This window comes from Fukomys damarensis, unplaced genomic scaffold, assembly GCF_012274545.1.
Source record: "Fukomys damarensis isolate Sample0158 unplaced genomic scaffold, DMR_v1.0_HiC HiC_scaffold_17, whole genome shotgun sequence".
NCBI classification, from domain to species: Eukaryota; Metazoa; Chordata; class Mammalia; order Rodentia; family Bathyergidae; genus Fukomys; species Fukomys damarensis.
Genome location: NW_022900929.1, coordinates 8,448,358 through 8,472,555, shown reverse-complemented (window position 1 = coordinate 8,472,555; position 24,198 = coordinate 8,448,358). Strand labels below are relative to the sequence as shown.

The 24,198-nt window shown below is 40.6% G+C and overlaps 2 protein-coding genes across 6 annotated transcripts in view; one reads left to right on the top strand and one right to left on the bottom strand.

The window, feature by feature from the left end:
* Nucleotides 1-2,411, bottom strand: part of Anln (anillin actin binding protein) — a 61,669-nt gene extending 59,258 nt beyond the window's left edge. Inside the window, exon 1 of the mRNA XM_010640494.2 lies at nt 2,341-2,411. Within this exon, the coding sequence (XP_010638796.1) occupies nt 2,341-2,358 (18 nt within the window). The 5' untranslated portion in view covers nt 2,359-2,411. The remainder of the gene's footprint in view (nt 1-2,340) is intronic.
* Kiaa0895 (KIAA0895 ortholog) overlaps nt 2,256-24,198 on the top strand; it is a 55,367-nt gene continuing 33,424 nt past the window's right edge. For 4 of the 5 annotated variants that reach the window (XR_002025919.1, XM_010640493.1, XM_010640492.1 and 1 more), the window contains exons 1-2: nt 2,256-2,424; nt 10,295-10,364. Coding sequence is in view for 4 of the 5 variants with exons in the window: in XM_010640493.1 (XP_010638795.1) it covers nt 2,311-2,424; nt 10,295-10,364 (184 nt within the window). In the remaining variant the exon portion in view is untranslated. Of the gene's footprint in view, nt 2,425-10,294; nt 10,365-20,960; nt 21,985-24,198 lie in introns of those variants that run through there. The other variant, XM_019210014.2, reaches the window with a different exon arrangement.

Below are 24,198 nucleotides of genomic sequence, written 5' to 3'. Positions count from 1 at the left end.
CTCGGGGGGCTGAGGCAGGACAATTGCAGTAAATTTGAGACCAGCCTGGGCTACATAGTGAGTTCCAGGTCAGTCTCAACTACACAGTGAGACCCTGTCTCAAAAAAAAAACAAAAAACAAAAAACAAAAACAAAGAAAGCTGGAGATCATATTGGAGCTTTCCAGGCAGAAAAGGCTGGGATTCTGACAAGAGCTGGTGGACAGCAGCAGAGGCAGGAACCAATGCCAAAGCCTTGTTTAAAGAAAATTGAATTTAGGATGACTGTAACCTTTGTGGACCACAGTTAATCAAGAGAATTAGAACTGGTCTTGAGATTCATGTAAATGATTTAATTCCTTTCCTATTTGCAGGCTAGTGCTGCTATGAGTCACCCTTGGAAAAACTGAGAAAACTGTCTCTTAATTTATTGTGCTCCATGGTTTTGAGAAGGAAGCTCTTGATAGTCACTTTATAATGACTTTAAGTCCTTTTTATTTTTTTGGTACCGGGGATTGAACTTGGGTCCTTGTGCTTGCAAGGCAGGCGACCAAACCGCTGAGCTAAATCCCTGCCCCCTAAGTCCTTTATAAGAGAAAATGTACCAGCAGTTCATTTCATTGTACAAAAAATGTTACAAATGCCATCATCAAGCACCTAGAAGTTGGAACTAGTTCAACTAGTTCACTTGTTACCAATTAAGGAAAGGCTGTGAAAGCTGTTATTCCAAATGCAACTGATCCAACGTTCATGATAAAACTATACGTATGAAACCAAAACACATTTCTAAAATTATCTAAACAGAACGTTTCAGTTAACTGAGATTTGCACTAGCTTCAAAATGACATTTTTAAGAAAAAATTTTCAGCCAACTTCCAAAATATTTCTTCCCAGGCATTCACTCTTTCTTGTCAGTTACTAAAGAGAACATACAGCCTTGTCTTCAGGCTGTAACGTAACACGTACCATAAAATAATATGTACTTTTTAGCTTCAATGTAAATGACAGACATTTAGTGCATGACCAGCCCCAGTGTTTAAAACTAATTAAAAAATGTGTTGGATTTTCCTATTAGAACCTTTAAATAAGCTGAACAAATTGATGTTTTCCACAAGATAACTGAAAATTTGAAACAAAAATAGCTTGTTTGGATACAGATAAATTTTTAACTGTTGAAATTTTTAGTATGGTGGGGACAAGGGGAAAAAATGAGAACCAAGACCTGGCATGTAAAGGTACAAGATCCCAGTAATGAATGTAACTGTACTGTCTACCTAGAATGTACCAATAAATTCAATTAAAAAATAAAAAAAGAAAGTTTTAGTGTGTAGACTTAACTTATGGAGTTGTAATTATTTCTAAAAGGATGCATTAGTCCACTCCACCGCATTTAGGTTTTAGGTCTAGTGTAGAATTACTTTTAAGCACACACAAAATTGCAGTTTGGAAGTTGCACAACAGCCTAAAGAGGAACTTCGTAAAACTAAAACGGGTAGACAAACCAGCAAAACGAAACTCCTCAATGTGTAGATATGCATCCTCAACAAGAACCTAAAACTAGAGACAAAATAGCAATGCAATCCACACTGTATTTCTGAGGAACAAAAGAGGCAGGTATTGTTGGGAGTAACACTCCATAAACACTGAATGGTTTATTTACATCTTTAGGTTTTTCTCTTTTTCAATCTTGGGCTAATAGTCTTGGTTTCCACCCAGTGGATTAGCCAGCCCTGTTTACTTTCAAAAAAGATCTCAGGTATGAAACCTCGAATTACAAGAGCAACGGGGGGTGGACGCAAAGGTCAGGCACCTGCGCATCTTAATGCTGCGTGGCCCTCTCGTTAGGAGGACCTTAAACACGCAAATCGCCATATCGCATCCCCTCCCGTCTCCAGGCAGTGGCTGCACACGCAGCCCTGACTCATTGGGCACCACCCCGCCAGCGATTCCAGCTTTTTTTAGCAGGCCTCGTTCCGTGAGATCCAAGACTCACTCTGGGCAGAGGGAAAGAGACCAGGAAGGGGATCACGACAGGACTCCCGAGGGCCACTGCAGTAACAGGGGCTGCCAGAGCTTCTGCACTACCGCCTTTTAAGACGGGCTCAAAGCTTTCCTCCCCGAGTTCGTTCAGCCAGGGCAGGAACACCACCGCCACGGGAAAACCTGAGACGCGGAGCAGTTAGTAGCTGCAACCAGACCTGGTCTCCCCGGCTCTGGGGGCGCCAAACCCACCACGCTCTCACGCACTGCGCACGCGCACGCACGCGCTCTCGGGCGGGTGAGCCAGAGGTTGACAGCTAGAGGGGAGAGAGGGTGGGAGTCGAAAGGGGTCATGGCTGGCCGCGCCCGCAAATTTTCTCACCTCCGTAAAAGGGTCCATCGCTCCGGGCGTCGCGTGCCGACTGTGGGACGGCGAAAAGGGTGGTTCAAATTCAGGAAAAGAAAAGTGAGTCTGGGGTTCAGCGTGTCTCCCGGAGAAAACAAAAAGTCCCAACAGGAGAATTCATCCACTACCAACTCTCAACTCTCAGCCAGCAGCGTCAGACTCGGCTTTCTGCGGCCGTTCAAATTTGAATTTCAGCGCCGGGAGCGGCGCGCATGCGCACGGGTCAGGGCGCGCCTGTCACGTGGCTTCGCCGGGCCGGAAGTTCCCTGGCGCAACCAGGTCGGGACTTGAGTCCCACCCCGCTGCTGCCGCCTCACCCTGGCTAAACTGGTCCAGTCCTGTCTCGGCAGGCCGTTCGGGCGTTTTCGCTTTCTTTCAAGTGCTAAATGTATAGGTCTAGGATCCTGGAGTCCCAACCGGGGCGTTGCCTTCCAAAGTCTCTTCCCGGCGCGCCACCTCGGGGCCCACTGTCGCGGTGCGGGCGTGCGGGCGTCGGTCCGTTCTCAGGCTGCTTTGGATCACTTTGGGGCCATGACTGGTGCTTTGCTATTAGAAGGGGAGGCTGTGTGAGAACTTAGGGTGTCCTGCATGTTTTAATCCTATCCACGTGTATCTGGGAGGCCCTCTGGTTCATCCTTCTACACCCGAGAGAAGCGACGCCCACAGACATTGGCTGGTCCAGGGGAAATGGAAATCTCATTCTTGGTTCGTGATCCGCTCCCAAGCCTAGATCAGTCTCTGTGCGCTTTTTTAACGCTGTGATACTGGAGATTGAACTCAGGGCCTTTTCACTGAGCTACATCTCCACCTCTTTTTACTTTTTGAGACTTCGGATACTCTGGCTTCAGCTTCCTAGAGTGCTGGGATAACAGACGTGTGCCCGGCTTCATGCTTATGCTTGATGATTGTAAAATATCGTATGTAGTTGCTGCATCAGGTTCATTTATTGTATAGCAAGTCCAGTCTGGCTTGTGAAAACTGTTCTTGAATTGCCCATCTGTAAAGTAACACCCACCTGCATTACAGTGACTGCCCAACAGCTGAACCAAACAACACTATTCCTCCAAAGTAATATGTTCGTGTTTAATAACGCTTGCATCTTAGCAGTCATTGAGCATGACACACTATTTTACCAATAATTTATTTTATTTACATTTTAACGATAGGTTGTTTGTTATAAGCCATATTCTGATCATGAGGTGGGGAAAAACTAGTTGGGTCAGGACTCCATCAGCACTCAGGACCATGTGACTTTAGGCTTAAGCAAATCATCTGACCATTTTCCCCTCTTTGGGGGAAGTCATGGATTTAGAAAATAACTACCTAGGGGGGCAAAAAACTTCAATTGTAAACTGTTTAACATACATGATTTCATGCAGTTCTTGAACACCAGGTTAGGAACCTCTGATTTAGCCTCTGTGAGTGTCTGTGTTACAAGAATAGTCAACTCTCCTTTCTTCGTTGGAGCTCTGTGAGGGACCCCGACTATTTTGTAACATGGAATTATTTAGCTCAGAATATGCCACTTATAAGAGGAAAAAAGGCCCTTGAATTCTTTTAAGTGCTGCGCAGGAAAGGTGTGTGTGTTTGGGGTGTGGCTGTGTGACAACATTGGGAATGAGTCAATAGAAATTTATGTAGCCGTTGTGCCTTGGGGCTAGCACCTCCTGATCCTTAGATTCCTTCCAAACTAGGCTAGCCAAGAGGGGAATAAAACACCCAGCAAAAGATACCTGCTCTGGTTTTACATTTCTTCACAATTCCCCTGTATCTTTAGACTTTAACCATGATGATGGTGGTAATGGTAGCAACAAAAGTACCTGTGTGTAAAGCACCTACTGTGTGCCAGACACTATGCCACATCCTCAATCCAAGCACTGCAGTCCTCTCCTAATATGCTTCCTTCTGTTCATTCCTCAATTTATAAGATGGATGATTTTTCTTTTGCAGATGTTATGAAATATTTCTAGTTTGCAAAAAAAGAAAAACAGAATAAAACATAACCTTGTACACACTTTTTTTTTTTTTTTTTTTTTTTTTTACCATTGGTACCAGGATTGAACTTGGGTCCTTGTGCTTTCAAGCCAGGCAGCAGAACCACTGAGCTAAATCCCAAGACCCAGGCTGGTCTTAAACTCACTGCAATCTTCCTGCCTCAGCCTCCTGAGTGCTGGGATGAAGGACAAGCACCATCATGCCTGGCTTATATCCACTTTTTAAAAATCTTACATTTAACTGAAATTTTCTATGTGGCCCTCCTAATCCTATTCACCAGTGATAAAATTGTCTTGATGTGTATCACTTCCAAGGGCATATATATACTTTTATTAATCTAAATGTACCTCCACAATAAGATACAGTGTTTTGTGTACCTTTTTCCCTGCAAATATCTTTATGCAATTTTTTTGTCTCATCTTTATAAGGTTCATCCTAATATTGTACTATAGCTATATTTCATTCACTGTCACTTCTATTTTATCATATAAAAATGAGTGTAATTTGTACAATATCCATTATCTTTCAATGGACATTTAGTTTATTCCTAGATTTTCTTTTCTCTCTCTTTTTTTTTTGTTTGTTTGTTTATTTGTTTTTTGAAACAAGGTCTCACTATGTAATTGAGACTGACCTGGAACTCACTATGTTTTGGGTTTTTTTTTTTCACCAGGGATTGAACTCAGGTCTTCGAGGCAGGCGGTAGAACCACTGAGATAAATTAAATCTCGGGCCCCTGGAACTCCCTATGTAACCCAGGCTGGTTTTGAACTCACAACATCCTCCTGCCTCAGCCTCCCAAGTGCTGGGATTACAGGTGTGCGCCACCACGCCCGGCCTAGATTTTAATTCTAAAGATTCCATTAATATTCTTTTCTCTTTACATACAGATAATAATAACTTTCTTAGAATAACATACCTAGAATTTAGTGGCTCAAGTAAATATATTTATTTTTATATTACTACAACATATTAAAAATAGATTGCTCTTGGGCCAGGGATTTAGCTCAGTGGTTCAGCCACCTGCCTCGCAAGAGTAAGGTCCTGAGTTCAATCCCCAGTACCAAAAAGAAAAAAGAAAAAAAAAAGACTGCTCTTAAAAAAATTGTTACAATTTATATTTCAATGGATAGTTTATAAGTTTGCTGATTGCTCTAGTTCTTCCCCAATACTGTAATTGGTTTTGTTTGCAGGGAGGGGTGTTGTTTTTCTTTGTTTGGTTTTTTGACACAGGGTCTAGCTATGTAGTTCAGGCTGGCCTTGAACTCCCAGTAATCCTCCTGCCTCAGGCTCCTGAGTGCTAGGATTGCAGGAGTGGGCCACCACACCTGGCTGTGATTGGCTATTTTAAAAATTTTGTCATTCTTGCTTGTGTGCATTTCTCTTATTGCTAGTGGAAGTAAATGTGATTTCATGTGTTTTTTGTTCTTGTTGTTTGTCTTTCACTTTTTCTTTTCTGTGACTTTGAACTTTACATACTTTGCCTGTTGGCTGTCTTATTGATTCTTAGGCTTTTTGTTATTTATTTCCCATATTCTGGAAAAACAAGCTGTTTGGGCAGCTTGCAAATATCTTTTCTTAGTTGGTGGCTTGTCTTTTTGCTTTATGAAGTCTTTGATGCACAGAAGTGTTTAATGTTGCTATTATCAAAAAAAAAATTTTTAGGGTTTGGCGTTTTTATGCAAAAGTTCTTTTTACCCTGAGATCATAAAGATGTTTTCCTGTATTTGTTTTTCTGAATATTTTAAGGAATGGATTTTCATGGCTTTGTCTTTAAACTCTTTGGCTTGATTTAGTATTTTATATGGGCTACCAGTTGTTTCTGCAACAGTTTTTAAATTGTCCTTCCTTTTTCCCATTGACCCAAAGGCTATGTATATCTAATTTATTTCTTTTCTTCTTCTTCTTCTTCTTCTTCTTCTTCTTCTTCTTCTTCTTCTTCTTCTTCTTCTTCTTCTTCTTCTTCTTCTTCTTCTTCTTCTTCTTCTTCTTCTTCTTCTTCTTCACTTTTTTTTTTGTTTGTTTGTTTATTTGTTTTTTGAAACAAGGTCTCACTATGTAATTGAGACTGACCTGGAACTCACTATGTTTTGGGTTTTTTTTTTTCACCAGGGATTGAACTCAGGTCTTCGAGGCAGGCGGTAGAACCACTGAGATAAATTAAATCTCGGGCCCCTGGAACTCCCTATGTAACCCAGGCTGGTTTTGAACTCACAACATCCTCCTGCCTCAGCCTCCCAAGTGCTGGGATTACAGGTGTGCGCCACCACGCCCGGCCTAGATTTTAATTCTAAAGATTCCATTAATATTCTTTTCTCTTTACATACAGATAATAATAACTTTCTTAGAATAACATACCTAGAATTTAGTGGCTCAAGTAAATATATTTATTTTTATATTACTACAACATATTAAAAATAGATTGCTCTTGGGCCAGGGATTTAGCTCAGTGGTTCAGCCACCTGCCTCGCAAGAGTAAGGTCCTGAGTTCAATCCCCAGTACCAAAAAGAAAAAAGAAAAAAAAAAAGACTGCTCTTAAAAAAATTGTTACAATTTATATTTCAATGGATAGTTTATAAATTTGCTGATTGCTCTAGTTCTTCCCCAATACTGTAATTGGTTTTGTTTGCAGGGAGGGGTGTTGTTTTTCTTTGTTTGGTTTTTTGACACAGGGTCTAGCTATGTAGTTCAGGCTGGCCTTGAACTCCCAGTAATCCTCCTGCCTCAGGCTCCTGAGTGCTAGGATTGCAGGAGTGGGCCACCACACCTGGCTGTGATTGGCTATTTTAAAAATTTTGTCATTCTTGCTTGTGTGCATTTCTCTTATTGCTAGTGGAAGTAAATGTGATTTCATGTGTTTTTTGTTCTTGTTGTTTGTCTTTCACTTTTTCTTTTCTGTGACTTTGAACTTTACATACTTTGCCTGTTGGCTGTCTTATTGATTCTTAGGCTTTTTGTTATTTATTTCCCATATTCTGGAAAAACAAGCTGTTTGGGCAGCTTGCAAATATCTTTTCTTAGTTGGTGGCTTGTCTTTTTGCTTTATGAAGTCTTTGATGCACAGAAGTGTTTAATGTTGCTATTATCAAAAAAAAAATTTTTAGGGTTTGGCGTTTTTATGCAAAAGTTCTTTTTACCCTGAGATCATAAAGATGTTTTCCTGTATTTGTTTTTCTGAATATTTTAAGGAATGGATTTTCATGGCTTTGTCTTTAAACTCTTTGGCTTGATTTAGTATTTTATATGGGCTACCAGTTGTTTCTGCAACAGTTTTTAAATTGTCCTTCCTTTTTCCCATTGACCCAAAGGCTATGTATATCTAATTTATTTCTTTTCTTCTTCTTCTTCTTCTTCTTCTTCTTCTTCTTCTTCTTCTTCTTCTTCTTCTTCTTCTTCTTCTTCTTCTTCTTCTTCTTCTTCTTCTTCTTCTTCTTCTTCTTCTTCTTCTTCTTCTTCTTCTTCCTTCTTCTTCTTCTTCTTCTTCTTCTTCTTCTTCTTCTTCTTTTTCTTCTTTCTCCTTTTTATTTTTTTGGTATCAGAGATTAAAGTCGGGTCCTTGCACTTGCAAGGCAGGTGCCGTAACCACTGAGTTAAATCCCTGGCCCCTACTTATATCAAATTTAGAGGGTGCTGGTGATATCGCTCAATGGCAGAGTGCACACATACCAGGTGTGAGGCCCTGGGTTAATCCCCAGCACCAAAACAAGAGTTTGTTTTGTACTGGGAATTGAACTCAGGACCTTGCATTTGTCAGGCAGGCAGGTACAAGTGAGCTAAATCCCCAGCATTCAAAACAAGAATATTTCTCATGTACATGTAGTTTTATATTGAAGCTCTTTCCTCAGTTCTTTTGGTCTTTTTGTCTATCTCTGCTGCAGTGTCACACAGTATTGGTATCTAACAGAGCAAATTCAGGATTAACTTGTTTCATTTTGCCCTTTTGTTCTTCCACCTAAATCAGATTCTCAAGTTCCACAAAGGAGAAGGAAAAAAAAACTTGAAATTTTTAATTAGGGTTGCACTGAATTTATCACCTAATTTGGAAAGAATTGACATCTTTGCCACATTAAACCTTCCTACTCATGAGCATGGTACAATGTATCCTCAGTAGTGCAGATCTACTTTAATGTCTTCCAAAAACTATATTTCCAGAAGGCTCTTTAAACTTATTTGTTAATTTTTTCCTATATCTTTTTTCTGTTGTTTTTATAAATGATATTCTTAAAATTATCATTTGTAGATTAGTAGTAGTGGCACACACCTGTAATCCTGGCACTCTAGGAGGCAGAGGTAGGAGGATGGGAAGTTTGAGTCCAGCCTGAGCAAATTAGTGAGGTCCTGTCTCCAAAGTGGGTAATGAGGTAGCTCAGTGTGAAGGCCCTGAGTTAAGCCACCACTACAATACATTATCAATTTAAATTAAATCATCTGTTAGATAATTGATTATAACAAACATACTAAAGAAACTCTTACTCATTTTCATAGAGATTTTTAATTTTTGAGACAGGGTCTCACAGTGTAGCTCAGACTGGCCTTGAACTCACAGTGATCCTCCTGCCTCAGGTTCCTGAGTGCTGAGATTATAGGCATGCACCACAATGCCTGGCAAGAGATCTTTTAAAATAAAAATTATGCAATATGAAGTCCTCATTTCAGGCTGGTTTATGTCTTCTGTTGCAATTAGAATAACACAACACACTTACAATGCCTCATAACATCTGGAGCCTGCCTGCCTCTCCTAATAACCTAATTTCCTCCTGATAGCACAATACCCTCTTTTTTCTTCATGAGGCTCTACCCTCAGGCCTTCTTCTCTGGTCCTAAAAAGAGCCATGGCCTCCCCATGGCAGCCCACACCTATAATGCCAGCATTCTGGAATTGCAGATTTTAGCCCAGCCTGGGCAACTCAGCAACTTAGTGAGATTCTGTCTCAAAAAAAAAAAGAAAGGAAAGAAGGAAGGGAAAGCCTGCATGTCCCATCTCTGGAACTCCCTAGGCATTTGGTCTAAGCTTGCTGATGTTCTCTCTTTAGAGAGGAAGTGACACTTGGCCACACCCTCTTCTCTGCTTCCAAATCATTTTCCATCCTGTAACTCAGACTTATTGTCTTCATTGAATTTACCATGATTGGACATTATTTTATTTATATATGTTTGTGAGCTTGCTCTTCCACTAAAGTATAAGCAAAGGCTAGGGGCTCATCTTTGTGGTGGTAACCCAGGACCTTCTGGGCACAGGAATGCAGTAAATATGTATTGAATGAATGAATGTTAAAAATAACTATTATTCCTGTTTTGGAGATGAAGAAATTAAAATGCACATACTTGCACACACAAAAAGGGTAATTGGACTAAGTCATAAAAAAAACAAAAATACCGCTTCTCAAGTTATTTTTTAAAACGCCATAACTTATTTTACGAACAGAACCAAGTATCTGAAACAGAGATAACTAGCCCTAGGAAATTAATATTTCCTCCTTCTATGACAAAGGAAATAAGTGTGTCTTTTGCAGATGAAATTGATGGAAGAACTGAAAACACAAAAATTTGATAGCATTGACTTCAATAAGGACACTCCAAATGCTGTATCCAGTGATAGGGAAACTTTTAGAGACAGAGTGGCCAAACTGCAACCCAAAACCCACTTATTTATCGCTAAGTGCCAACACTGCAATTAAACCTGAATGCTGAGGTTTTAGTTTAGAAAAAACAACTCATACATTAAAAGAAAATTATAATAACAGAGCTTTCAATGATATAGACAGCCCGCTGGGGCATGTGTGCCATAGGTTTGCTGTATACTTATACAGAATACAGTATATACATATATACTTAGGTTTATACATAGGTTGCTGTATACTTACAGTTAAAATACATTTACGCACATTTACTTGACAAAATAATGCAATAACATAAATATTTGTATTTTTACAGGAAGAGAAAAGGCCAAGATCTAACCATAAGGCAGTGGCCAGAAGAATTAGACACAAGTGCTCAACCTCAGGTTATCTATACATTTACTATAATGGAAAATAAGAAACATCAGAAGTTGTTGCCAATAGGGTACAATTTATGCTCTTAATGGCTTTTAGTGTCACATAATTTGTCTCTAATCAGTGCAACTATTTCAGAGTTCTGAGGAACTGAAAAGCATATTTTACTTTCTGAATATATTGTTTTTTAAAACTACTGCAACTACAGGCGTATCTCCTTTATTCAGTAGAATATTCCAAAAATGCACATAGGTTCAGTGCTCTTTTTATATTCATATCTAGCAAACTCATATTTAAAAGATCCCACTAAAGGGCTGGGGATTTAGCTGAATGGTGCTGTGCCTGCCTGGCAAATGCAAGGTCCTGAGTTTGATTCCTGGTACCAGAAAAAATTAAAAAATAATAAATTTTTAAAATAAATAAAAAATACCACACTAAAAAAATAAAAGCATTCAATCCCTGGTACCAAAATAAATAAATAAATAAATAAATAAAATAAAAAATAAAAGCACAGTAAATCCTTTCACAAAGAATGATTCTTTCATGTACTTATCACACTATAGTTTCTATATTATTTTTCCATACCTACATTTCAGAAAGCTGTTTTCATAAAATTCCATTTTTTAGTGACCCCATATTAAAGTAACTCTTAAATATTACAAAATAGCAGTATCCAGTGTTTCTTAAATATCCAAGTCCTTTTACTGAACATCAAAGATAAAATCTTCTTAAATTTGATACTAGAAAATGGACCAAGTTCACTTTATTTCATTAACACCTGTCATGAACTTTGTTGTTGATGTTGTATTGTTTTGTACTATGGATTTAACTCTGAAGCACATCCCCTCCCCCTTTTTAATTTTCATTTTTGAGATAAGGTCCTGCCAAGTTGCCTAAACTGGGCTCAAACTTGTGCTTCTCCTGCCTCAGCCTCCCTCATACTGGGATTACAGATGTGCACCACCACATCTGGCTGAACCTTGTGATTTTCTAACACTTCAAAACTTTCTCCTCCCATACTGGACATCTTCACTTGTGGTTCATCTCTTCTCCAATTGTCCTTTGTAAGTGTCAGCATTCATAACGTCACTTTCACTCTCATCTTCCTTCTTGACGCAAGCAGACAGACACCACCCCAGTTGTCTCAGTTTATTTTATGCTTAAACAGAGTACCTGAGAAGGGGCGACTTTTAGAGAAGATAATTTTTTTTTCTTTTAATAGTTTTAGAGGCTGAGAAGTCCAAGACGGAGGCACCTCATCCAGTAAGGGACTTCTTACTATGATCCTACTTGTAACCTCAAGCCCCTGCAAACATGGCACTAATTCACTTACTCAGTGGATCCCCCATGAACCCCTACATCCCAATACTGTTGCACCAGGGATCATATTTGTAGCAGATGCTTTTGGCGGGACACATTTGAACCACAGCACCAGTCTTCCTCAGCTCCGTCCCTACCTGGTACTTACTAGGCACCCAAGTACTGTGTGCTGATGAATTCTGAGGAACCACAATCTCCCATATCCTGACCCCACCATTCCTCAAAGCCTGCTACCCACCCCACCGCAAGTATATCTGACTCAGACTCGAGTCAAATGCTCCATCTTCAAGACTGCAAAACTGAACCTGGTTTCCTGATTCTAATCTTGAGTCCTTTTCTTGTCTCAGTGCTGCTAACTCCAGCCAAACCTGCAAGTCCTTCCCTCTATTTCTAATCTTTAGTCTACTTAACTTTCCCAGCTTTTGCTCACAGTAAAAATATGATAGCTCGGGCATGGTTGTCATGCTCAATTACCAGTCCTCACCTCCTACCCTGCCCTTTTCTATCCGGTCACTTGCAAAATAGTTCATTGTGCTGAATTCTGAAAAGGAAGCCAAGAGGAAATGGACTTTTAAAATGTAAGCACAGTCAGAGAATGTACAGTAGATTAGGAAACAAGACTGAGACCAAACCAAGAGCTCTGGAGCCCTTCCCAGGAATGCTAGTCAGGTTTCCATCACTGTAATACATACTAGAGATAAATGAAGTTATAAAGATAAAGGGTTTATTTTGGCTCAGGATTTTCAGAGTTTCCATCCAAGATGGATTGGCCCTTTTGTTTTGGGACTATGATGACACTTCCTGGTAGGACTGTATGATGGAGCTACACCACTCATTTCCTGCCAGGAAGCAGAGAAAATGAAGCCCCTTTCAAGGGACTGCTCCAAAGAACAGAAGACCTCCCATTAGGCCCAGCTGTTAAAGGTTTCACCACCTTCAGAAGCACCACAGGCAAGGTGAAGCCTTAAACACACAGATCTGGCTACACTTGTCCACAGCACTGAGTCCTGCCCAGCCTCCTGCAAGCCTCATTCACTTCGTACCCCACGAGACCTCAGAAGACAGCATTTCAATAGCATTCTCCTGGCTCTTGTTCTTGTCAGTCTCCAACCTTTCTCTTTCTGTTTTGCCTGGCTTGCTAAGCATTGCCCAAACAAGACACAAAATTGACTCAATTCCATTTCAAATGCATCCCAACCAACTAGACCTTTAATGTTGCTCAGAATCCTTTCATTCTCATCCATTTGAATCCTCATCACACTTCCCATCCCACTTCTTTGCTCTCTACGAAGGACCCTGTGCCCACCCTGCTCAGTGCCCAGTGCTGAGGGAAACGCCCAGAGAACTGAACTCATCTGCTCGCTGTTCCCAGAACAAACCCTGCTCTGCCACTTCAGTCTCTTGCTTACCCTGATCCCACTATCAGAATGCCCTGCCAGCACCTTTGAATGTCTGCGTGTGAGCCCCGCTGAGTGTCGGGTCTTATAACATTTCCTCCCTGGTCCTTAGGGAGGTCATCATCTGCTTTGTAACTCAATTTGCACCATTTTATTTGAACATGATTTCAGACTTACAGAAGACTTCCAAGAAGCTTGTAACAGCCTCATAGAGATAAAGCAAATGTTAAGCAAAGATTCCTGGGTTCTAGGAATCACATAGATTCCTGATATATTAACATTTTACTACATCGGCCCCTCCCACCTCCCTTTCATATATGTATGCATATTTACATATTTATGCATACCTATACATATACATTTACATATACACAGGCATACTTTGTTATATTTAGGGGTAAAAGTATATCATGTTTGCAAACTACTCTTAAAACAGTTCAGGAAAAAATATATAGTTATGCATCATTTAATGATGGGGACATGTTATGAAAAATGGACCATAACTCAATTTCATCACTGTATACTTTGTAAACTAATGTAGCTGTGACATCACCAGGCAACATAGTCTTATGGGACCACCATGATACGTGCAGTCAATTTTTGGCTGAAATGTTGTAGGGACTATGACTAAATTCATATATAGTTATGTCATCATGTACATTATTTTCTGTATATGTGTGGATGGGTAGATAGAGGTAGATAAGTAGGAAGATTCACCTACACACACCTGTGAGGTGATCTTACTGACTTTTGGAATGCCAGCTATATACTCTTGGCTCCTGAACATATTTTTCTTGCCCCATCTCTTTCCTGAGCTCTGAACTCTCATATTCAATTGTCTGTTTGAAACCCTGACTTGGATATCAGTGAGCATATTTGACCTAACAGACCCAAAGCAAATTTCCCCACTAAACCTGTTCTTCTTGAGTCTCCTCTGTCTACCTATCTTGGGTCTTCTCAGCTATCTACCCCATTGCTCAACCGAAACCCTGAAAGTCATGTTTGCTTCTCTCTCTCCTCCTGCTACTCACATACCCACGTGATGTCAGTTCTGCTTCCCAAGCCCTGGCTTTTCCACTTCTCTCTATCTCTGCATCTTCCATTGCACCCAAAGCTCTTATCACTCTTTCACTCGGCCCCCTGGGAGACTCTTAGTTTTTCCCTGCTACTGCTCTCACTTCCCTATTCATTGTTCTCAGAGAAGACAACACATGCTTTGAAGAACATAAATGAGAGATGGAAATGTAGTTCACTGGCACATGTGAGGCCCTAGGTTCAATTGCCAGCACAGCAAACAAACTCCATAAATCACATTTCACAACCATCTAAAATCCTCCTATTCTCTCCCTACTCCTCAGAACATTTTTCCTGCCATTTTTCCAGTTACTGTACTTCAGCCATACTGACTGTATTGGTCCATTTTCTGTTACTATAATGAGACTTCTGAAGCAGGCTACTTTAATGGGAAAAGAGGCTTCATTAGCTGACATTTCTGAATGTTCCAGGGCACAGTGCTGACATCAGCTTCACTCTCTTGAGGAACTCATGGTGGGTAGTACCTGAGTGGCAGGAGCGTGTGGGAGGGGACAGGAAGCCAAAGAGACTGGGTAGTCACCGGGCTTCTTTCTTTTTGATAACCCTCTCTCCTGAACTGACTGAAGCCCCTTGGGAACTCTCCGAGGGCACCAAGGACTTCCCACTGGACCCCCCCTCTTAAAAATCCCCCATGATCTCGTATCACTGCCACACCAAGGACCAAGTCTGCGACACTCGAACTCTTGGGAGTCATAATCCATATCCAAAAATGGCCCTGACCTTCATGTGTCTCCAGGATCACACCAAGGTCATTCCTTGTGTCTCTGTAATTCCCTTTGCCTGGAATACTCGTTTCTCAGAATTTCCTGTCTTTCAAATCTTAGCCCAAAGTCTCTTCCTCAAAGAAGCCTTTCCTGGCCTTGTTGTTCCAACTCACTGTTTAGTACATTTCATGGCACTCCCTAGTATCTGCAATGACATCATTTGTTGATTTGTTGTTTGCTTATCCTGCTACAACCTAAGCTCCACAAAAACTAGGACTCTGATTTATTCACTATGGTATCCCTGTTGTGTGTACTTAAGGACAGGATATGTACAGTATCTCATTTCTATGTATTTATGTACACACTTCCAGTAAGCGCTTTGTACGATGTAGCATGTCTTTTTCATCATCTTTTTGCCTTGTAGATACTAGGAACTTAATATCCTAATACCTTTCAAATAGCTTTGGATAGAATAAATTAATAGATATCTTAATTTCCTCAAAATTATAACCAAGGGCAACTTTTTTGCTGATTAAAAAATATCCTTTCTCCCTCTAGTCATTTACAGTGAAGCATCACATTAAAAAAAAAAATCACAAAGCCAGGCATGGTGGTGCACACCTGTAATTCTAGCACTCAGGAGTCTGAGGCAGGAGAATCACTGTGAGTTTGAGGGCAGCCTGGGCTATATAGTGCGTTTAAGGCCAATGTGAACTACCTAGGGAGGGGAAAAAAAATCACAGATATTTCCCAGGATCTTTGCTGTTCTAACTTTTTTCATTGCAGTAAAGAGGCAATGGTTTAACAAACCATTCTATCATTTGACTTTTGCATGGTGCTTTTCATTTCTTGAATATACACATGCTGAAAACATTCTATTCTCTCGATATAGACATCCTGAGGGCATTCAGACTTAACTAAAAAACAAGCAAACAAACAAAAAAACATATACATAAGTCAAGGAAAAAAACAACCCTACCAACGATTCCCTGGATTATTTCTTTTTTTTTTTCTCTTCTTTTATGAGTCAAGGAAAATTGTTTACAGCTCCCCTTGAGATTTCTGTTAATGTTTGTTAGAATCCAAACTATTGTAACCACAGTTGCCCTGTCTTTTCACAGCAGCAGGCTGCGAATCCAGTCTCCTCAATTCATATATTTTCAACAACAGGAAGATTCTAACTTGCTTTCGGTAGGACAGGCAGAAAAGTCAAAAGTGATTACTGGAAGCTTCTTCCCTCCCTTCTGTTAAACTCTCATCTGAAACTTAAAAGTAAATAAATACCATTTCAATGTTCTAATTCACTTTTAGTTATTAAAAGACCTTTCCATAAAAAAATTAAAGGCTTTTGTTCAGTTCCCAGCCTAATGCATACTCATTCTACTCCCAACATGTGCCTTAGAAAGTCCACTTGTCTCTGCAGTAGCACTACAATCAAGCACCTTGTCTTCATCTCTTCCTTCTCTCCTGGCCTTTACTACCCTCCACGCAAGCGCAGTAAATGATCAAATCTCTTCTGAATCTTTAAAATGGACATGGTGATATTTTCCTGTAAAAGGAAATAATGCTGTCTTATTGCAAAGACAGTTTAATCAACTTTAGAAATTTTGATTGATTGATTCTGCAATGCTAAGGATTGAACCTAGAGCCTTACATATGCTAGGTGAATGTTCTACAACTAAGCTAACTGGCTTTTTTTTGGGTGGGATACTGGGGATTGAACTCCGGTCCTTGAGCTTGTGAGGCTGACGCTGGAACCACTGAGCTAAATCCCCAGCCCAACTGGCTTTTTTACCCCTAGCCCTAATCATCATTTTTATACCAAAATTCTTATCAACTAATTTACAAATAATAAATAAACTAAATGTTTGCCAACAACGCATACCATCTGTTCTGCTATGTAGCATGTAAAAGGAACATATAGATTCATATCAGTAGGGTTTTTTTTCTCATTGAGTTTATTGGTACATTTTAGGTATACAGTATAGTTATATTCATCATTGGGATCTTGCACCTTTACATGACAGGTCTTAGTTCTCATTTTTTCCCCTTATCCCTGCCCTTCCTTCACCCCCTCCTCCCTTCCCTATTTACAAATACTTTATTCCCATTTTTTCATTTTCTCATTTTTTTCCTTTTCCCTTATTACAAAAAGTTACTGACAAAATAAGAAAAATAAACTCTTTGCTTATAACAGAAATCCTACTACAAACTAAATAACAATACTATATTTCTCTCCATGCACCTATTTTCCTATGATTTTAAAGTCTAAAATTGACTGCAAGTTATCATTATAGATATTCAGAACTCATAATGATCCACAATATAATGCTGCTAGTATACAAAATTATAATGACCATAAAAAGAAAGTGACTAGGGTCAGCATGTGGCTCAGTGGTGCCACACCTGCCTGGCACGCCCAAGGTCCTGAGTTCAATTTCTAGTAACAAAAAAACCACAACTATATTTCATTTGGAAAACTAAGATGCATTATTTGCTTGAAAATTTGAGTAAGATATCCTTAAGTGTAAGAGGCATCCTTAAGGGTAAATATAATTATTAAAGGCGATTTTAATGAATTCTTTAATTCTCCTTTGATGCATGCCAAAAGTCACAAGGACTATCCATTGCAATGCAATGCCTGCCCATCGTTTTTAATAAATTCTTGATTTTGCATGCAGTGTTTTGAAAATGGAAAAGGGACTGATAATCAAATCAGTCCTTTTGTCTAGATATTATTGGTTTATGTAGAAACAGGTATGAAAGTTTTTGAGAGAGATGGAGTCGTTCATTGTTCTCATGCTGTGTGAAAAACAATGCTGCCTCAAACCCAGCCAGCAGGACAGTAGCAGATGCTGAGTCCCATGGAAACGCTAGGTGGGACAGCATGGGTTGGTGATTACTGCAGATGCTCCTGCCTGAAGAGCGTGAGCAGTTTCCAGGCTGGGAGAAGCACGGAGTGGGTAGCAGAACTGTTTTCTAAGACACTGAGAAACTGCTCAGGAATTCATTAGTTTCCGTGCTTCAGTAATACATGTAGAGTACATTTTAAAATGTACATGTAGAGTACATTTGATTGCATTGATAGGTGCATGTCACTAAAGATATTTATTTTGTTTTTTTGTTTTTTTTGGTACTGGGGATCGAACTCAGGTCCTTGCGCTTGCGAGGCAGGCAGTGGAAACACTGAGCTAAATCCCAGGCCCAGTAAAGATATTTAGAAGTCAAAATGACCCTCAAGAAAATGTTGATAGGGTGAACATAAAAATAATAACAAAGGTAACAAATGTGATGATTGTCTAGGTATGTTAATTATAGAGGCATAAAATTTGCTTATTTTGGAATTTTAAACTTAAGGAACTATTGAAGAAGGAGTACATCTTTAATTCACTTCATTGCCTGACATGTATGTATATCCATACATGTGAATATGTACAGACACATATATGTATGTCTACTACATGTAAATATATAATATTTTCCATTTTAGTCACTAACTTCCTTGATGATTGGTATCATGTCTTTGAATATAACCAACCAGTGCCTTGTATATAAATATCCATGGAGCCAGGCGTGGTGGCACACGCCTATAATCTCAGCACTCTGAAGACTGAGTCAGGAGGATCCCCAAAGGTTTGAGGCCAGCCAGGGTTACATAGTGAGTTCAAGGCCAGCCTGAAATTGTAGTGAGACCCTGTCTCACACACACACACACACACACACACACACACACACACCCCTAAATAAGCCAGGTGTGATGGCATACACCTGTAATTCCAGCACTCAGGAGGCTGAGGCAGGAGGATCGCTGTAAGTTTGAGACCAGCCTGGGCTACATAATGAATTCCAGGTCAGTCTCGACTACATAGTGAGACCCTGTCTCAAAAAAAACAAAACAAAACAAAAAACAAAAAAACCTAAATAAATACCCATGGAATAAAGAATATAATAATACACATCTTTGTTCCTTTAGAATATTATAATGGGACTATGGATGTAGTTCATTGATACAGCATTTACCTACCAAGTGTAAAGTCATGGGTTCAATCCCAGCCCTGCAAAAAGAACAACAACAACAACAAAAGGGTATTAATCCCAGCACTCTAGCAGGCTGAGGCAGGGAGATCACAAATTCCAGCCAATCTGGGCAACTTAAACAATTTAGTAACATCTCTCTCCTTTTTTTTCGCCCTCTCTTAAAATAAAAATTTAAAAATGTATAAGGCTAGGAATGTAACAATGTGAAGGCCCTGGGTTCAGTTTCCACCACATCAGCAAATAAATAAATAAAAGTAAAAAATAAAAAAAATAAAATCAGTAAAATATATAATAAACTAGATAATATGAAATAAGTGCTAAACAGAGCATAGAAAGGGAATATATGAGAAAAGAATGAAATTTTATTTTTTTTTTTGGTAGTAGTTCAGACTGCTTTGGAACTCACTGTGTAGCCCAGGCTGGTCTCAAACTTGCTGCAGTCCTCCTGCCTCAGCCTCCCCAGTGCTGGGATTACAGGCCTGCACCACCACGCCCGGCAGAATGAAATTTTAAACAGAATGCCCACTCTCTTTTTAAATGTAGCAGAATTTTTTGGGGGAGTATCAGGGATCAAACTTGGGACCTTGTGCTTGTAAGGCAGGTGGGGAAACCACTGAGCTAAATCCCCAGCCTGGACATATTTTTTTGTTTGTTTGTTTGTTTGGTACCAGGGATCAAACTCGGGACCTTGTGTTTGTGAGGCAGGCAGTGGTACCACTGAGCTAAATCCACGGCTGGAGTTTTAAACAGAATGACATTTTCATTAAGTCCTTTGAAGGAAGTGAGAAGCTAGTCCATGGATACTTGGGAATGAACCTCTCAGACAGGGAGAATCCCAAATTGCAAAGGCCTTGAGGTCAAACAGTGCCCATCATATTTGAGAAACTTCTGTAGGTGGGGAGGAATACTGTAGATTTAATCAAAGAAAGGACTGGAGGCTAGGTCATGAAGGACCTGGGGAAGTCATTTAGGGTATCTGTAATCCAGACAAGAGAAGGGAGTGGTTTGAACCAAAAAGGTAGCAAGCGACTGGGTTCTATTTTCAAGAGAGCACTCGCCCCCCCCCCGCAGAAGTTGAGGTTATCTGCTATTTGTGATACTTACATTTCCACTGTTCTCAGCTGGGCGTGGTGACCCATGCTTGTGACCCACTTAGGGGGCTGAAGCAGGAGGAACAACACAAGTTTGAGGCCAGCCTGAGCTACATAGGGAGACCCTGTCTCAAAAAAAGAAAATGTTTCCCCCACACTAAGTGCTGAAAAAGAAACAATTCTCACAACTTCATTGTCTTTCCGTGTATCACACTCCTGACAGTTCTCAGCTGGGCGTGGTGACCCATGCTTGTGACCCACTTAGGGGGCTGAAGCAGGAGGAACAACACAAGTTTGAGGCCAGCCTGAGCTACATAGGGAGACCCTGTCTCAAAAAAAGAAAATGTTTCCCCCACACTAAGTGCTGAAAAAGAAACAATTCTCACAACTTCATTGTCTTTCCGTGTATCACACTCCTGACATTGAACTTTATTTTGTTCCTGAGTTTGAAAACACACCAGGGCAGGGGATTTAGCTCAGTGGTGCCACCGTCTGCCTCAAAAACTCAAAGTCCCAAATTCAATCTCCAGTACCAGCACAACAAAAACAACAAAACAAACAAACAACAGAACAACAAAAAAATGCCCCAAGGCAAAGAGAAAAAGGTGACTTTAAAGAGGGACAGTGCCAGCACTATCTTCTGACGGTGACCGTATTCTCTGCCAAATTCAAGACCTCAATACCTTCAGAAACTTGCATGTGTTAACCTTAAAATGTGTTCATTGTGTTACATTTTTTACATTTTGGCTATTGTAAAAGATCATTTTCACTTTTCTTAAAGTGAAAATGAATGTAAATAGGCATCCATTATTTCATTTTCCGTAGTAACTGCAATCTGAAAATATGAAACAGAAAATTTGAGAAAAATACCATCGAAAAGTTTTTAAGTTGCATGGCCTCTGAGTCGCAAGATGAAATCTTGAGTGTGCCCTCCCCTAAACATGAAACAATCCTTTGTGCAGCATATCTAGGCTGTATATAATCGCTGTTCCAGTTATCTGATCAACTGTCTTGGTATCACAGTGCCATGTTCAAGTAGCCCTTATTTTATTCATGATTGGCCCCAACGGGCAAGGGTAGCGATGTTGGCAATATTATTACAGTAAATCGTTATGATTATTAGCTTTTTCTGCCAATCTCTTACTGAACTTAAATTGTAAGTTAAACTTTATCATATCCGTGTTATGTGTAGGAAAAAACAGTACCATGCTTCAGGCCACCCTGTGGGTAAGAAAGGAACTGTAATAAACCGAGAAGTAACATTCACACCCTATCAAATGCACAATCCCAAATTAACACCTATGTTTCAGTATTAAGAACAGTGTGCTGGCATGCTGTCCTCTAGTAAATGTTTTTGTCCTAGTGAATGTCTTACAGCTCCCTCTCAAGTTGTCATTTTAGCTTTTCGGCACCATGAACTGAAGGGCAGAGGAAACTAGGTTTGCAATGCACAGCCGGGCTAAGTATCACAGTATCCGTATCTCGTGTAGCTATCGCGGAATCAAGCCCCCTGAATCGCCAGCAAACGTTTTTGGGGACTGTCACTCGGGTCGCGGATATCAGGCTGTCCCACACAAACGCGGGGCGCTGACCGCGCTGTGTACGCCGGGAATTGTAGTTACAGTCTCTGCCCGCGAGCCGGGCTCCGACGCACAAGCGCCCCCAGCGGCGCGCAGGCTTGGTGACGTACAACGTGCGTGACGCAGGGGGCGTTTCCTAGCAACGGGGCAGCGTCGACGTCATGCCGGCAGGTGCTAAGCGCGGCCGACACGGTTGAGCAAACGAGCGCCTCTTGTAGCGCCTGCGGGTGGAGGGATCGCCGCTCACACCCGGGTGTCCGCACTTCTCCGTCTGCCCCTGCCGCCGAGAGCAGCCCCGCGCTCCACCACAGAGGCTCGGGCGGGTGGCCGTCGCGCTAGCCCTCGACCCCACGGAGTCCACCTCCGGGCCCCGGAGGTACGATGCTGGAGTCCATTCGCGTGACTGGTGAGTGAGGGGAGGGCAGGCCGAGGTGGCCGGAGTGACCGGGGATGACGAAGGTGGCCAGGGTGACTGAGGTGACGGGGAGTGGCCGGAGTCCCGGGACCGCGCGGGACGCTGCGCGGAGACAGGAGAACTGGTGCCCTCTTGTCACATAGGGTGCACGAGCTCTGCGGCGGGGTCTGGGGGTGCTGGCGCTTGTTTCGAAGCACAGGCATGTGCCTAGGCGTTATGATTTTCTAGAATGTTCAGACAAAAGCAGAGCTAAGTGAAAGAACGCCCCGCTCCACTTGAGTGGCTACACTGCGTGCCCATGGGTGCGCTGTTATTCTGAAACGCTGAAGACATTTTGAGTTGGTTCTAAGAAGAATAAAGCCTGGTGGTTAGACATCAGCTCTGAAAGTTTGGTTGCCTTTTTAAAATGTAACTTTTAATTTTTATGTAACTGTGTTATTAGGCATTTAAAAAATCTTACATACTATTAAAATAATCTCCCATAATGTTTTCCCAACGTTTGATTCCTCACTAAAACGTTTGTGTAGGACAGGTTTCGCGAAGAACGGGCTGAATCCCTAAAGTAGTGGAAAATAAGGCTGTACTTTTGAACTTTAAGCCATCCCAGTATTTAATAAACCATGCTTTTTGTGCGCTTTTTACATTGAAAAGTGAAATTCCTCTCCAGTTAAAATATTTATGATTTTAATGTATACTATTATTTGAGATTCAGGGTTATAAAAACCAGAGCTGATTCTGTGCAGTTGTGGCTTGCTGAGATTTATCTCATTTTGATGTTGACAGGAAGCAGAGACAGTTATAGGAGCTAATAACTAAGAGGCAACTTGAGTTGCCATTAGATTTTTTAAAAAATAGGCTTTGATATAGATGCTATTCTTTCATCTTAAAGCAGAATGAAAGTTACTTTTAAAATGCCATTTCTTTTTTTGTCTTAAGTACTATTAAAATTGAGCAAGAAAATTCGACCTAGTTTGTTTGATAATTTGACTCCTCCCTTGCACAAGTTTAATAACTAAAAATGTCTTCAGATATTGCGCAGTGACCCATAAGGGGCAAAATTGACCTCTGTATTTTCAATGAGAGCTACTGTCTTGGAGTAAAATGTAGTGACATTGTCATAATGCTAATTTATTAGGTTTAGAAATCATTGACTAAAATCATTTGCCCCAAGTACAACAATTATTGTAGAGAGAATACCATTAAAATAATCTTAGTATTAGAATGTAAATATTATGATCGACTAGTGTGTAAGACAGAGCACAACTCCTTATCTTCAGTGCATGGAATTGAAAGTTTGAGGAGAGATACAGTACTTTATAAAATAGTGCATCCCCTGTTGACTCAATTCCCTTCTCTTAATTTATTAGCTTTTGTGTGCTTACGAGTCAAACTCAGTATTGTTTGTCCTGACTTAGATAATTTGCAGTGGATTTAAATTGCCATTGTTTTTCAAGACAGGGTCTCACTGGTATTAAATTGCTATTTCAGACCATTCAAGCCTCAAATTTACAGTCCCTTTACAGGCACACCTATAATCCCAGCTGCTCAGGAAGCTAAGGCAGGAAGGTCACAAGTTTTAAGTCCAGTCTAGGCAAGACTCTGTCTCAAAAATGGTAGAGAACTGGCCTAACATGTTGAAGGGCCTGGGTTCAATCCCTAGCACTGGGAAAACAAACAAAAAGAAACCCGAGTAGGTTATTTTTTAAAAGTTTGTCCATTTCCTTTATATAGTACTTAACTAGTTAAAGTAGTGCTAGAGCCTTGTGCCCAGCTCTTCCCTTGCTCTTCACTTGTATCTCGGACACCCATTTCTGGTTAGCAGACCAGCCTGGTGGATGGTGGTAAGAGTACTGCTTGAAAATGTGCCTTTTTTCAGCTATGAAATAGTTATAAAAAGAGAACAAACTGGTGGTTTTATATTTTAGAGCTAAAGCAGTTACTTAAGTGTCTCTGAAATCATTTATTTATAATGTCACCCACTTTGACTTAATCGTGATCTAATGTAATCTAAAACATCCTGTTGGAACTGCTAATTAGAAGAGTAATGATTTTTTTTAAAGATTTTAGAGACAGCCAGACATGGTGGCACACACCTGTAATCCCAGCACTCGGGAGGCTGAGGCAGGAGGTTTACTGTGAGTTTGAGACCAGCCTAGGCTACATAGTGAGTTCCAGGTCAGTCTGGACTACATAGTGAAACCCTGT